At 40.0% G+C, this 12,681-nt stretch overlaps 3 protein-coding genes across 6 annotated transcripts; 2 read left to right on the top strand and 1 right to left on the bottom strand.

Annotated features, from left to right (window-relative positions):
* Positions 1-77: 77 nt before the first annotated feature.
* LOC110157231 (elongation factor 1-alpha 1) lies at positions 78-3,901 on the top strand. Of its 3 annotated transcripts, none has more exons than XM_055162361.1 (8): positions 78-317; positions 1,100-1,265; positions 1,364-1,543; positions 1,614-1,910; positions 2,099-2,249; positions 2,318-2,574; positions 2,691-2,925; positions 3,242-3,901. In XM_055162361.1, exons 2-8 carry the CDS (start codon positions 1,122-1,124, stop codon positions 3,364-3,366), a joined length of 1,389 nt encoding a protein of 462 aa, XP_055018336.1. In that variant the 5' UTR covers positions 78-317; positions 1,100-1,121; the 3' UTR covers positions 3,367-3,901. The 3 variants fall into 3 exon arrangements, with proteins under 3 accessions (XP_055018336.1, XP_055018335.1, XP_020777171.1); XM_055162360.1 differs by having other exon boundaries at positions 1,097-1,265; XM_020921512.2 differs by having other exon boundaries at positions 78-938.
* Positions 3,902-3,967: 66 nt separating this feature from the next.
* Positions 3,968-6,834, top strand: cgasa (cyclic GMP-AMP synthase a). The gene is made up of 5 exons (XM_020921145.2): positions 3,968-5,172; positions 5,234-5,447; positions 5,535-5,792; positions 5,924-6,023; positions 6,134-6,834. The coding sequence occupies exons 1-5, from the start codon at positions 4,093-4,095 to the stop codon at positions 6,465-6,467; spliced, it is 1,986 nt and encodes a 661-aa protein (XP_020776804.2). The 5' UTR covers positions 3,968-4,092; the 3' UTR covers positions 6,468-6,834.
* An 89-nt stretch (positions 6,835-6,923) lies between these two features.
* On the bottom strand, positions 6,924-12,440 carry ddx43 (DEAD (Asp-Glu-Ala-Asp) box polypeptide 43). 2 transcript variants are annotated; one of them, XM_020921144.2, is made up of 16 exons: positions 11,857-12,440; positions 11,537-11,592; positions 11,308-11,425; positions 11,076-11,222; positions 10,927-11,008; positions 10,566-10,725; positions 10,015-10,133; positions 9,786-9,896; positions 9,570-9,711; positions 9,405-9,505; positions 9,254-9,341; positions 9,049-9,176; positions 8,474-8,583; positions 8,275-8,413; positions 7,238-7,325; positions 6,924-7,158 (listed from the first exon to the last, which is right to left on the bottom strand). In XM_020921144.2, the coding sequence occupies exons 1-16, from the start codon at positions 12,191-12,193 to the stop codon at positions 6,967-6,969; spliced, it is 2,118 nt and encodes a 705-aa protein (XP_020776803.2). In that variant the 5' UTR covers positions 12,194-12,440; the 3' UTR covers positions 6,924-6,966. The 2 variants fall into 2 exon arrangements, with proteins under 2 accessions (XP_020776803.2, XP_055018334.1); XM_055162359.1 differs by lacking the exons at positions 11,308-11,425; positions 11,537-11,592.
* Positions 12,441-12,681: the final 241 nt, after the last annotated feature.

The following is a 12,681-nucleotide window of genomic DNA, read 5'->3' as shown; positions in this document are numbered from 1 at the left end:
ATGAAAATATTCAAAGACACATTAAACGCCACTTGTATGTAAATACCATAAACATAGATCGAGTAGAGTTACCTAAAGTTAGAGAAATACTGGAAAGGTAGTGATTAAACCGGTACTATTTGATCTCACCTCGCAGAAGTCGATATTTATTCAGTGAGCACGGATGCGCTTGGCTCCTGAGACGCTGCAAAGCCAGCGAACGAGTACGTATTACGCAATATCCCCGCCTGTCCTGTGCGCTATAACCGGATCAGCGTTTGCACTCTGCGTCTCTCCGTTCCTACAGACCAGACAACCTGACACCCTCCACTTTACAGGTACGACACAGTATATGCAATGCACATTATCAGAATGGGACTCTTATAGTCTTTTAGTCACCTTTCGTTTCACCACGAGTCCTGACGTTTGACGCACAATAATATGCACATAAATGGGAACATGGCGGGTTGCATTTTCACTAAATCTGCTAGAGGGTCGACATATTTGGTTTTGGTGTGTGTGTTTATTTGTGTGGTTACTGCGTCATCTCGTCAAAGTGTACCATGGGCGCGAGAAGGGCGACTATGTGCAGTGCCTGAGGATGTGCTCAGTCACCTGCTCAGGTCTAGGGAGGATCTTGTGGGATTCAAGTTGCACTAGGGTTAGGCTGCTGGCCCATACCTGGCTTGCCTGGATACAGACAGGCCTGCATAGTTACAGACTAACACAGTTGTTTTGTCTCGTTAGATTATCATTATTGCCAAGAATTCATGTTTATTTCATATCGCCACCACATATTTTTGACACTAACAGAGGTGAATGTTTGCAACTGCACATGACTGCAACATCCCAAACAAACCAAGAAAATTGTGGACTTTGTTTAAGGAGAAAAAAAAACAAGTCACATTTTAAATGGTAATGCAGCACAGGCGTGGTACAAGAGGTTTCTGATGATTAAGGTAAAGGAGCATTGATTAAAAGATTAAAAGAGGGCTCTTATTTAAAACACTCAATTGCATCAACGATTAACCTCAGACGTTTGCATTTGTCTGAATTTCTCTGAGGCTAAACACAGCAGTTTTGACTTTGTGATCCAATATTGTGATTTATTAATCAGCAGATCAAAACAGTCTTCAGCGACTATGGGAAAGGAGAAGCTCCACATTAACATTGTTGTGATTGGTCACGTGGACTCTGGCAAATCCACTACCACAGGACATCTTATATACAAATGTGGAGGTATTGATAAGAGAACAATTGAAAAATTTGAAAAGGAAGCTGCAGAAGTAAGTATAGATAATGCCCTGAAATAAATCATGTCAAAATAATCCAAAAACTTAAAATCTCTCATTGACATTGATACTGACATTGATCTGACTCTCAGATGGGGAAAGGTTCATTCAAGTATGCCTGGGTCCTGGACAAGCTAAAAGCAGAAAGGGAACGTGGCATTACAATCGACATTTCACTGTGGAAATTTGAAACTAGCAAATATTATGTTACCATTATTGATGCTCCAGGACACAGGGACTTCATCAAGAATATGATCACTGGTACATCCCAGGTAATCTTAGCTTTTTGTGAGGTTGAAAGTGAGGAACTGTCACATTACTAAATGTTTATTTTGCACACAGGCAGATTGTGCAGTGTTGATTGTGGCAGCAGGTGTGGGAGAGTTTGAAGCAGGAATCTCCAAGAACGGCCAGACACGAGAGCATGCACTTCTGGCCTATACATTGGGTGTGAAGCAGCTCATTGTGGGCATTAACAAAATGGACTCTACTGAACCAAACTACAGCCAGAAACGCTATGAAGAAATAGTGAAAGAAGTGAGCACCTACATCAAAAAGATTGGCTACAATCCAGACACAGTCGCTTTTGTTCCCATTTCAGGTTGGAATGGAGACAACATGCTGGAACCAAGCCCCAATGTAAGTAAGCACCATAGAAATGCAAATAAAAACTATTTGACTACTGTTTTGAATGCCCTTTAACTAGGATGTGCAACATATAACTTAATTTCTTATGGAATTTACAATGATTTATACTAAAAAGTGTGTTTAAGGTTGCATGAGTCACGGTGGTTTGTGAAGCTAACAGGTGTCGTGTATGTTTTTAGATGACATGGTTTAAGGGCTGGAAGATAAACAGAAAAGAAGGCAGTGCATCTGGGACCACACTTCTGGAGGCTTTGGATGCTATTCAGCCCCCAACACGTCCAACAGACAAACCCTTGCGTCTTCCGTTGCAAGATGTTTACAAAATAGGAGGTGCAGTTTGTTACTTCAACAGTGCTCGCACATAAGAAGCTTGTTACAAGTGATGTATACAATTACAGGTATTGGGACAGTGCCAGTGGGCCGCGTGGAGACCGGCATCTTAAAGCCCGGGATGGTGGTGACTTTTGCCCCGGTCAATGTGACCACAGAGGTCAAATCAGTGGAGATGCACCATGAGGCACTGACTGAAGCACTTCCTGGAGATAATGTGGGATTCAATGTCAAGAATGTGTCTGTTAAAGACATTCGCCGGGGCAATGTGGCTGGGGACAGCAAGAATGACCCTCCCCAGGAGGCTGCGAACTTTACTGCCCAGGTACAAATTGTAATACGAAAAAGAGGTCAAATGGATATGTTAAACGCTGAAGTATACATTTTGTTTTTGCTGTAGTTTCATTTCAGACTGACTCAAACAATCTTTTTACTGTGCAGGTGATTATCCTGAATCACCCTGGGCAAATCAGTGCTGGTTATGCTCCAGTGCTGGACTGCCACACTGCACACATCGCCTGCAAGTTTGCAGAACTAAAAGAAAAGATTGATCGACGTTCTGGAAAAAAGCTGGAGGACAATCCAAAATCTCTCAAGTCCGGAGATGCTGCTATTGTAGATATGATTCCTGGGAAGCCCATGTGTGTTGAGAGCTTCTCTGAATACCCCCCACTCGGTGAGTATTGTGAAAATGCATTGAGAAACTAAAATTACATTATTTACTGACCTTCCAAGACTTTCTTGCTGTTCTTGCTTGAAAGACAATTTAAAATGTATTGAGTATTTGTATTTATTTTGACCTCCATTTGCTATTAGCACAGCTATTATTCCTGGAGTCATTGGACCTATGGTGCATGTTTTTATTGTTATAGTATAGTATTCACTTTCAACTAGGCAGTGAACAAGAGTAATAATTCTCATTGAAATTAAAAATATAATGTATATATTTGTACTATTCTCAGAAAAAGTCACCATGTCTGTATTCCTTGAAGGTCGCTTTGCTGTGCGTGACATGCGTCAGACTGTGGCTGTTGGTGTAATCAAAGGTGTGGATAAGAAGGCTTCCACCACTGGTAAAGTCACAAAATCAGCCCAGAAGGCCCAGAGGAACAAATGAATGCTGTGCTCATCTGCCAGCCCCAACATCTCATGTAAAAGGACATCTGCTCTCCTACATCCAAGTGGTCATTTTAACCTGGTAAACAAGGACTGGCTTACAACAATGCACCGGAAAAGCATTAGAAGGAAAAAAAAAAACTTCTTAATAGGGCACTACCAACTAAATGTAGTAATGCTTAAATTGTATCATTCAATGTAACACCAGTGCTGGAGGTGTACAGATTTGTGGCAATATCTTTCTGTGATAACAAGCTCTTCAGTACTTTACTATTTAGTAAATGAGTGTGGTTCTCTTGTGTTGTTACTGCAGTGCTCAATAGGTAATAGGCAACATAATTAACAGTTTAACTCTGTTGTTTGTATTAGATCTGTCTGTATAAGCTTTAAACACATATCAAAAGATGTGAAAGTTTGCCTTTTCCCTTATGAAGTGAAGTACTTCAATCATTAAGCACTTTAATTGGAATTTTGCTGATTTTGTACTTTCACTTAAGTAGAACAATGACATGCTACTGCACTTTACTATTCTATACTGGCATGAGCCACAAGACATTAAACATTTCACAAAAAAATGTGTTCTTTCAATACAAGAACTACCTCTTGGTCTGACCACAAGATGTAGCCATTTCATCACATTACATTACATTGTTGGAAGCCGTAATACAAAGGGGAGTGTCAGTTTGCATGAAATGATTTGAATAGATCCTGACAGGCATTCATTATCATGCCTGGAAGAGGGAAGCCACGCACAGCACAAAGTCCAGAGGCAAAGTATACCAATGGGGCTCCTAAAGCAAGAACAGTAACTTCAACTTCAACCTCCAGAGGTACACAGATATCTTTGGCAAGGAAAAAGCAGACGAACACCTTCGAGGAACAAACAGAAGGGAAAAAAATATCTTTGGAAAATATTGATGAAGATCGACAAAAAACTCCAGAAAACATTACAGGATCTTCTGGTAGAGACGGTTCTCCAGAAATGGACCAAGAAGACATTCAGGCCACCACAGCAAAGGAAACAACTAAATTTAACTCTACAGCCAACAGCGCAAAACCTAAAATGTGTGGTGCCCAGGACAAATTGAAATTAGAGAACACAGGAATCAAAAAGGCTCCAAAGAAAACTACAAGGAAGAAATCTGCAAAGGGATCTTGTACTGAAGGCGATTCTCCAGACACGAACCAAGAAGACATTCAGACCACCACAGTACAGGAAACAACTAAATTTTACTCTACAGCCAGTGGCACAAAACCTAAAATGTGTGGTGCCCAGGACAAATTGAAATTAGAGAACACAGAAATCAAAAAGGCTCCAAAGAAAACAACAAGGAAGAAATCTGCAAAGGGATCTTGTACTGATGATGATTCTCCAGACATGAACCAAGAAAATGAGGTCAACTGTGCAGGCAGTGCTGCAAATGCGAAAACATGTGGGGCCGAAACCAAATCACCAGCCAACAAAAAGAATGAATACAATGGAGCTTACATCAAAGGCAGAAAAGACCAAGGCAGGAACTCCTGTGTTGAACAAGCTGAATCATCAATAAAAGGAATGACTCAAGTTAAAATGCAACTTTCCCTCGATGACAGTAAAAAAGCAAATACTGCTGAAAAGAAGGAACCAAGCACCACACTTAAAGCAACACTGGACAAACTTAAAATCAGGATGAATGAGAAATCGAAAGCTTCACAAGTAATTAACAAAGTAGAGAACGTCATTCTGGAACATTTAAAAAATAAAACTATTTACTTTAGGCAAGTAGATAATCCACTTCACACTGGCAGCTACTATGAAAATTTGAAGGTAAGATTAGACATTTGTTTCAGAAATGTATATTTTTTTAAATCTGTGTTTGTACTTGTAGATTTCCAACCCAGATGAGTTTGATATAATGTTCCCCATTCCTGTTGAACGCATAGAAATACAGCCATATTCTGGGGATGGAGCATTTTATGTTGTGTCTTTAAAACGTGGGTATAACCCACTAAAAAAGTTTCAGCAAGAGGGAAAACCTTTACCTGCAAGTGAAATACTACAGGAGTTTAGAAGAGAAGTTATTGACAGCATTAAGAATGAAGGTAAGTGTAAAACATGTGTCCATGGGGAGTGAGTAGGCTACGCAATAATATATTTCTAAATATGCAAACAAATGCGTTGTGTTTCAGATGTGGATATTGATAAAAAGAAGAAAGGATGTCCTGCTGTGACACTCAGTATAAAAGTTGAGTCACGTGTCATTTCACTTGACATTGTATTGTGCCTTGTTGTTCAGTCCAGCTGGCCAACTTTCACAAAGGGAGGCTTGAAAATAGAAGGTTGGCTCGGAAGAAAAGTAAAACAAAACTTCACATACAAGCCGTACTACCTTGTTCCAAAATATGAGGGCAGGGGTACAGATGAATGCAATGGAATTCTTGCCAAGGGTATGTAATGCACATAATATAAAATAAACATAGTCCACCGTTTTTTCTGTGTTATGGGGAACTTGTAAGCCATTTAAGCATGTGTTTGCAACACGTGCACTTCTTTTACAATTGTATTCTTTCAAATGCAGATTGTTGGCGTATTTCATTTTCTCATGTGGAGAAAGACATCTTAAAAAATCATGGATCAGAAAAGACGTGCTGCGAGAAAGATGGTGCTCGTTGCTGCAGGTGACTTTGTGCTCATAATTGCTTGGCTTTAATTGTGTTCATTATGTTATTATATAATAATTATAGTTACTAGAAAGTCTACAAATATGTAACTTCTACTTATCAAACAGGAAAGATTGCGTGAAGCTGCTGAAGCATCTCCTTAGCCTTCTTAAGGAAGAGGATGAGTCATTTGACAAGTTCTGCTCATATCATGTGAAAACTACCTTCCTCCATGCTTGCTGCTCCAGGGCTAAAGACAGTGAATGGGCAGCCACAGACCTGACACAGTGCTTTGAGCAACTCCTAAAGGATTTTGAAGGTCACTTGGAAAGCAAGCAGCTCAACAACTTCTTCATCCCTACCCAAAATTTACTTTCTGGTTGCAGCCAGAAAAGCTGCAAAAGTCTAGCTCTGCGTATCCAAAAGGAGCGAGAAGAGGGATTTCCTATATTTAAATGCTAATTTATAACTAATTGATACTACTAATACTTCTTGATGCTTGAACTATTAATTCAGAAAAAATCTTTTCAAATCAAATATTTTTCATTTATCATGCACAAACTTGTATTCAGTCAACCATATAAAAATAAAAGCAAAAGTAAAGTACACAATATTTAACAGTGAATAAAACTAAACACAGTTTGTCAAAATGAAGTTATTCACCAAATTTATCAACTTGTCAAACATGAAGAATGTTTAAGTAATTTCTAGCTATTTTCCAAGTAAAAAACAAAACAATGAGAGGTAACTGAACTGTACATAAAACATACTTTGAATAAAAAGGACAAAGGGGGTGCCTTCCAGTTCCTGTAGAGAAAGACGTGTGTGTGTGTGTGTGTGTGTATGTATATATATATATATATATATATATATATATATATATATATATATATATATATATATATATATATATATGTGTGTCAAACATAAAACAATGCAAATTGTAGTATAAAAAAATGAATCAGAATCCCCAGTTTGGTTCCCGATCTCTGCGACCTCCATCTCTCCTCTCTCCTCTGTCTCTCCAGCCCCCCCGTCTTCCTCCACCTGCTACTCCTCTTCCTCCTCCACGTCCCTCTCGTGGAAACATCTCCCTCTCTCGCTTGTGCTTCTCATACCTTTCAGCCATCAGCACCAATTCTGTAGGGACCTCCTGCAAATATAAAACGTGGCTTGTATAATTCAACCAGTGCTTATATATTAGATTTCAATTAGAAGGTAGTAAGAGTCACCTGCCCAGCTCGCTCGAGAATGTGAATCAACTCTGGGGCCATCCTCCAGTTGTCTCTGGTCACCAAGGTAACAGCAGTACCTGACCGCCTGGAACAAGATTCAACAGTTTTTTTTAGTATTAGCATTGCCAGCATATAAGCACAGAATTACGTAAATGTGATGTACACAGTGGTGGGGTGTCGGGACCTGCAAGGCCTTCTCTGCTGGCCTAAAAAATGATCTGAATCAGACTGATGTTAATTATATTATTAAATAATTCCAAATGGTTTGTTCACTTCCTTTCAGAGCTTTTACAATGCTTGTGCTGCTTCCAGACATGTATTTTTATATTAAAGCATTTGACCAATCACATTTCAGCCATCATTTGTTGCCAGGTAGAGTCAAAGTCAAAGAAGCGTGCATGAGGCTTTCACAATCCATTCTGCAGGACCTCAAACACAAAATAAATGTCCATGAAACTGTTGCTTCAACCAATCAGATTTTGAGTTGGTATCGCCAGGGCCTTCTAGCAGGCGTACGATGTCACCGTATTCAGACTCGCTGACTGGACAGTCAGAGTTTGCAGGAGCCAAAGCAGCAAACTGCATCTGTAGTGGAACCAGGTCTAAACCAGGTCTAAATCAGGACTATCTTCGACTTGAGAGAGTGCAAGAGAGTGAGAGAGCGAGTCCGCGGAGCAGGGTGTCCTCAAAGCACAATCAGCCGACAGCTGAAATGAGTCCCTTGCGGCGCTGAGTCCCTTCATCTCCGGTCAACCGACAGTCTACACGGGTGCACCTTCAGGTCCCGACAAAAAGTCCTGATTTAGCACCCCAGCACTCCTCACTTCTCCGTGCACCGCACACACCCCTCTCATCATTTCTCCATGCATGGAATCTCCATGGCTCTTTATACTATGCTTCTGTATAATAAGATGGCTTTTATAACCACAAAACAGTTATTGAGGAGTGGATTGTTTCAGATGGAGCACTACTGAAGGCCTAGGTGTGAAATGCACGGTCTGCCACTGGAAGTACACAATAGAAGACACATGTACCCAGCTCTGCCTGTGCGGCCCACGCGATGAACATACTCCTCTATGTTTCGAGGAAAGTCAAAGTTGAAGACATGTGTGATGTCTGTTACATCCAACCCACGCGATGCAAGGTCAGTGGCCACGAGGATACGAACTCTGCCTGAAAGACACACATTTTTAAAGCTAAAAATTTCTCTTAAATTTCAGTTCATTGACATACTGTTTTTAAAATCCTTGAGTGCCTCTTCACGGTCACACTGCTCACGGTCACCATGGAGACTCTGAACTGCAAGACCCTTCAGACACATGTCACTCGACAGATCATCTGCACTAAACAAGACCAACATAACACTCTTTCATACAGTGAGCTCACTAGTAATGTGTGGGTGTTTTTATTTAACCAGGTAAAATGTTAAACTGATCATCATAGGAACCTGCACATAAGCTATTAATAGAATTCAGGACTAAAGCAGCCTCGATGAAGGGGCTCTGGACTTCTGTAGGTGAGGAAATTTTTGCACCATTTGTATGATCTGTGACTTGCTGCATTTACGCTGGAGCCCCAAATGTGTCAAACCAAGAGATCTTCAAAACTGCACTGATAGCATAGCTGCTCAACCCACTCTATGCCAAATCCCACAGCCCTTTTTCTCTTCACATTTATTTGCCACTTAACAGGGCTCCACATTAAAGCATTAGGGGAGGATTATAGTTCTGATATTTATGAAAAAAAGAATAAGGAATTCTTTGCATTTGGTTAGGGTTTCAGTGTGCACATGTTTAGTGATAGCCTACATGATCTTTTTGCCAACGAAAATAATGACTTTATCATCTGGCTTCATGTCTCTGATAAAATCTAACAGGAAAGCCTTCTTCTCATCTTCAGCAAGAACAACAATGTTCTGCTTCACAGTGTTGACGGCCTATGTCGGGGGGAGAAAAAACATCTGTAACATTACCCAATGTTATCATTGTCTGTCAAAACTAAGCATTTACTTACTGCCAAGTCCAGTGTGCCCACATAAACCATCATGGGATTTTTCAGATAAGATTTGGCCAGTCGTCGAACTCCAGAGGGCCAGGTGGCACTAACAGGGGTGTAAAAAATAGTAAATGTAATTACAACTAAGTTTTAAGCAACAAGGCCATACCTTGTCATAACAGTCTGTCGATCTGGCCTGATGTCTAGGATAATCTTCATAATCTGTGGTTCAAAACCCATGTCCAACATTCGGTCTGCTTCATCAAGAACCTTCAAAAAAGAATTCATTTACTTTTGTTAAATTTTTCAATCTAAGACACAAATAATCACAAACCAAATAAGTGATGGAGCGTAGATTGATGAGTTCATTCATTTGTAGATCATTGAGTCGACCTGGTGTGGCAATCACAATATCCACTCCGGCTTTGACCATGTTGATCTGACCCCGTCTGTCCCCTCCTCCATAAATGCAGATACTGCAAACCACAGAAATGCAGCAATTGTATACTTAAATTACATGAACCACTTTTACATTTTTTGATATTAGTACCTCTTGTAGTCCTTGTATTGATACTTGCCACATTCTGCCTCAATCTGTAATGCCAACTCTCTCGTGGGAGTCAAAACCAACATACCTGGGCCTCCTCTCTCAGATTTAGGACTGAAAAAGAAAAGTTTATATCACATCAAAGTTAACCAGAACAGCATAGTGTTATAATAGGTAAGGCTGTTTAAAAGCATAAGAGAAAATGTCACTGTAAAGCTAAACCTTCACATACACAGGCTGTCCATCCATATGAATAAATCCAGGCAGCAGGTATGCCAGTGTCTTCCCCGTTCCTGTCTGTGCAATGGCTATGAGGTCTTCTCCAGATAGCAACACAGGCCATGCCTGTGACTGCAATCAGTAAGAGCAGAGATTTTGAATATTTAGGGTTTATTAAAACTTATACAAGGTGCAGTTGTATCAGCATTAAATCAATATGTTATATATTATGGCCATTTACCCAATGTTTACTTTTTTTTAATACTGCCACGTAGTCTACATTCTAAAGATGTTGTATTGTAGTGTACCAGCAAAACTCAGTAGTTTCCAGGAAAATGAAACTATAACTCATTTGTAGCTTTTAGTTTCACTTTTAAAGAACCCTGGAACCAGTCTGACAACCTTGTACTTCACTCTACTTTACAGTGCACCTTTGCATGAATCAGATCAATTAGATACTAGAGTTTTTAAACAATACACCTATATTACAATAATGACATCTATCCAGTCCAAAATGTTTGAAACTGCATGATCCTTATCCAGAGAAATAAACACTAGTCACACCTGTATAGGGGTCGGTTTAACAAAGCCAACACGCTCAATGTTCTCCATAATTTCTGGATAATGCTCAAAAGCCTCAAGGAATGTACGGCAGGGATTAAGAATCTGACGTTTTTCTCCTTCCTCCTTTAGATCATCTACAAAAATATTGTTGTTGCCCTTCCTGTAAAGAAACAAACACATTTAATAGCACTCAGTAGTTATGTATGAATAATAAAATAATTGCATAATTAGGTAAAATGTTAAATGTTTATGTCAGACCCAGAGATAGATCGAGGTAGATGGAGGAATAGATAGTTATGAACAGTGTTCAATTATGCCCTCTGCTGTACAGTTAAAGCATTTTTTTTTTTTATTCAATTACCTCCACTCGCTGACTTCTTCAGCTGTCAGCATGGATACACTTTTGCACTCTTTGTAAAAGTATTTTTTTAATGGTGGCAGGCCTGTTGATAAAAACATTCAAATGCAGTCAATCACAACTGCAATCTTACACATGTTATATGTCCTTACCCTCCCACTTCAGTTCCTCAAACTTATCCTTGTTTTCTCTAATGGAGTTCCAGTCAATCTGTGGTCGGGGTGGGGCCACTTCTGCAGACTTCAACTGGGAACTTGACCAAACAGAGCCATCTCCTCCTTCACCACCATAGTCATTTCCTTCACCATGAAAGGAGCATGTTACAAACATTAGTAGCATATACACTGCCAAACATCCTTTAATACTTTTTTTTTTTTAAGCTACCATCGCGCCTCTGTGAAAAGCCATCTGACACAAGTTCTTCAATCATTTCCTTGGCTTTTTGTTGGGCAGAGGGAGGGCCAAATATGGACACTTCACCTTCATAGTCTCCTTTATTGATCTATAATGGGAAAAGTGCAATACTATCCAGAAAACAAACTGTGCCTGTAATTAATATTTTTACACAGACACACACACTCGTTCCCTCTCTTGTAAACTTTGCAAGACTTGCCTTGATTCTAGCACCAGAGCGCTCCTCAAGTTCATGGATCTTGCTCCCTCCTCGTCCTTAAACATTTTCCAAGGCAGGGTATTATCTATTAGTTTTAAACTTTCTTTTATATATTTTTATAATGATATAATAATAATATATATATATATATATATATATATATATATATATATATTACATTTTTAATATAGTAGATGTATATATGTGCTGGATAGTTCGTCGGTTAAACAAATATGAAAAGCCACGTGTTAACATGTTAGCTTAGACAGCTAACATAGTTTAAGGCACAGAGCACATGATTTAGCAGACTCTGATCTTACCGATGACTCTGCCGACCAAAGCATTATCCACATTAATAGTGACGGTCCTGGACTCCGCTCCGTCTCTGAACGGTCGCCGAGAAGGAGCTCCATGGTCCCGGCCGTGCCTCGGAGGCCCCTCACTTCTCCACCTTTGCTCTTGGGAATCACTATGAATGTAGCTTTCAGACCGTCCATCGCTCGGGGTAACAAATCTCCTGCCACTTTTAAAGCCAAAAGAAATGTTTTCCCTTTCCCGACCTTTGTGTGGAACATCCCACGTAGCAGGAGCCGGTTTAGTCCTGTTTTTGTGAATTGCAACGCCATGTTCGTTGTATTCATCTTCCCAGTCAGACATCTTTCCGCGGCCTCTGATTGCAGCGCACCTGAGATGGGCAGGGTTCCGCGCATTGATATTTACAGTCTACGGTTCAGCGCCACTCAACCGAAGCTACTGATGCTCACGGTTACAGGGCTGAATTTGGAGCCAGACTCTATATTATGAATAGGATTTTGTGACGGACAAAACAGCAGGATCGAAAAAAAAAAAACAAACAAACAAAGAAACAAACAAAAAAACTGGATCATGTGGAATTAATACGAACATTTTAAGATCAAAATGCTGGGCACTCAACTAGAACTACTACGATAGGACTTAATTTCCCACAATCCTCATTTATGGGGTCAAGTGACGTCACACACATTTTTTTTATACTGTTTACTGCATCCACTGAGTTGTGTTTGTCACTTTACTCGGTTAAACACTCACTGGATCATTCACAGCTTCGTGCCACTCCTGTGCGTGGTATGGGTCAGACGGTTCCGAGATCGAATTCAACCGAACCT

The sequence above is a fragment of the Boleophthalmus pectinirostris genome, unplaced genomic scaffold (genome assembly GCF_026225935.1).
Source record: "Boleophthalmus pectinirostris isolate CB_2022bp ecotype Guang Dong unplaced genomic scaffold, ASM2622593v1 HiC_scaffold_5, whole genome shotgun sequence".
Taxonomy (NCBI): Eukaryota; Metazoa; Chordata; class Actinopteri; order Gobiiformes; family Gobiidae; genus Boleophthalmus; species Boleophthalmus pectinirostris.
This window is presented reverse-complemented; position numbering and strand designations above follow the sequence as displayed.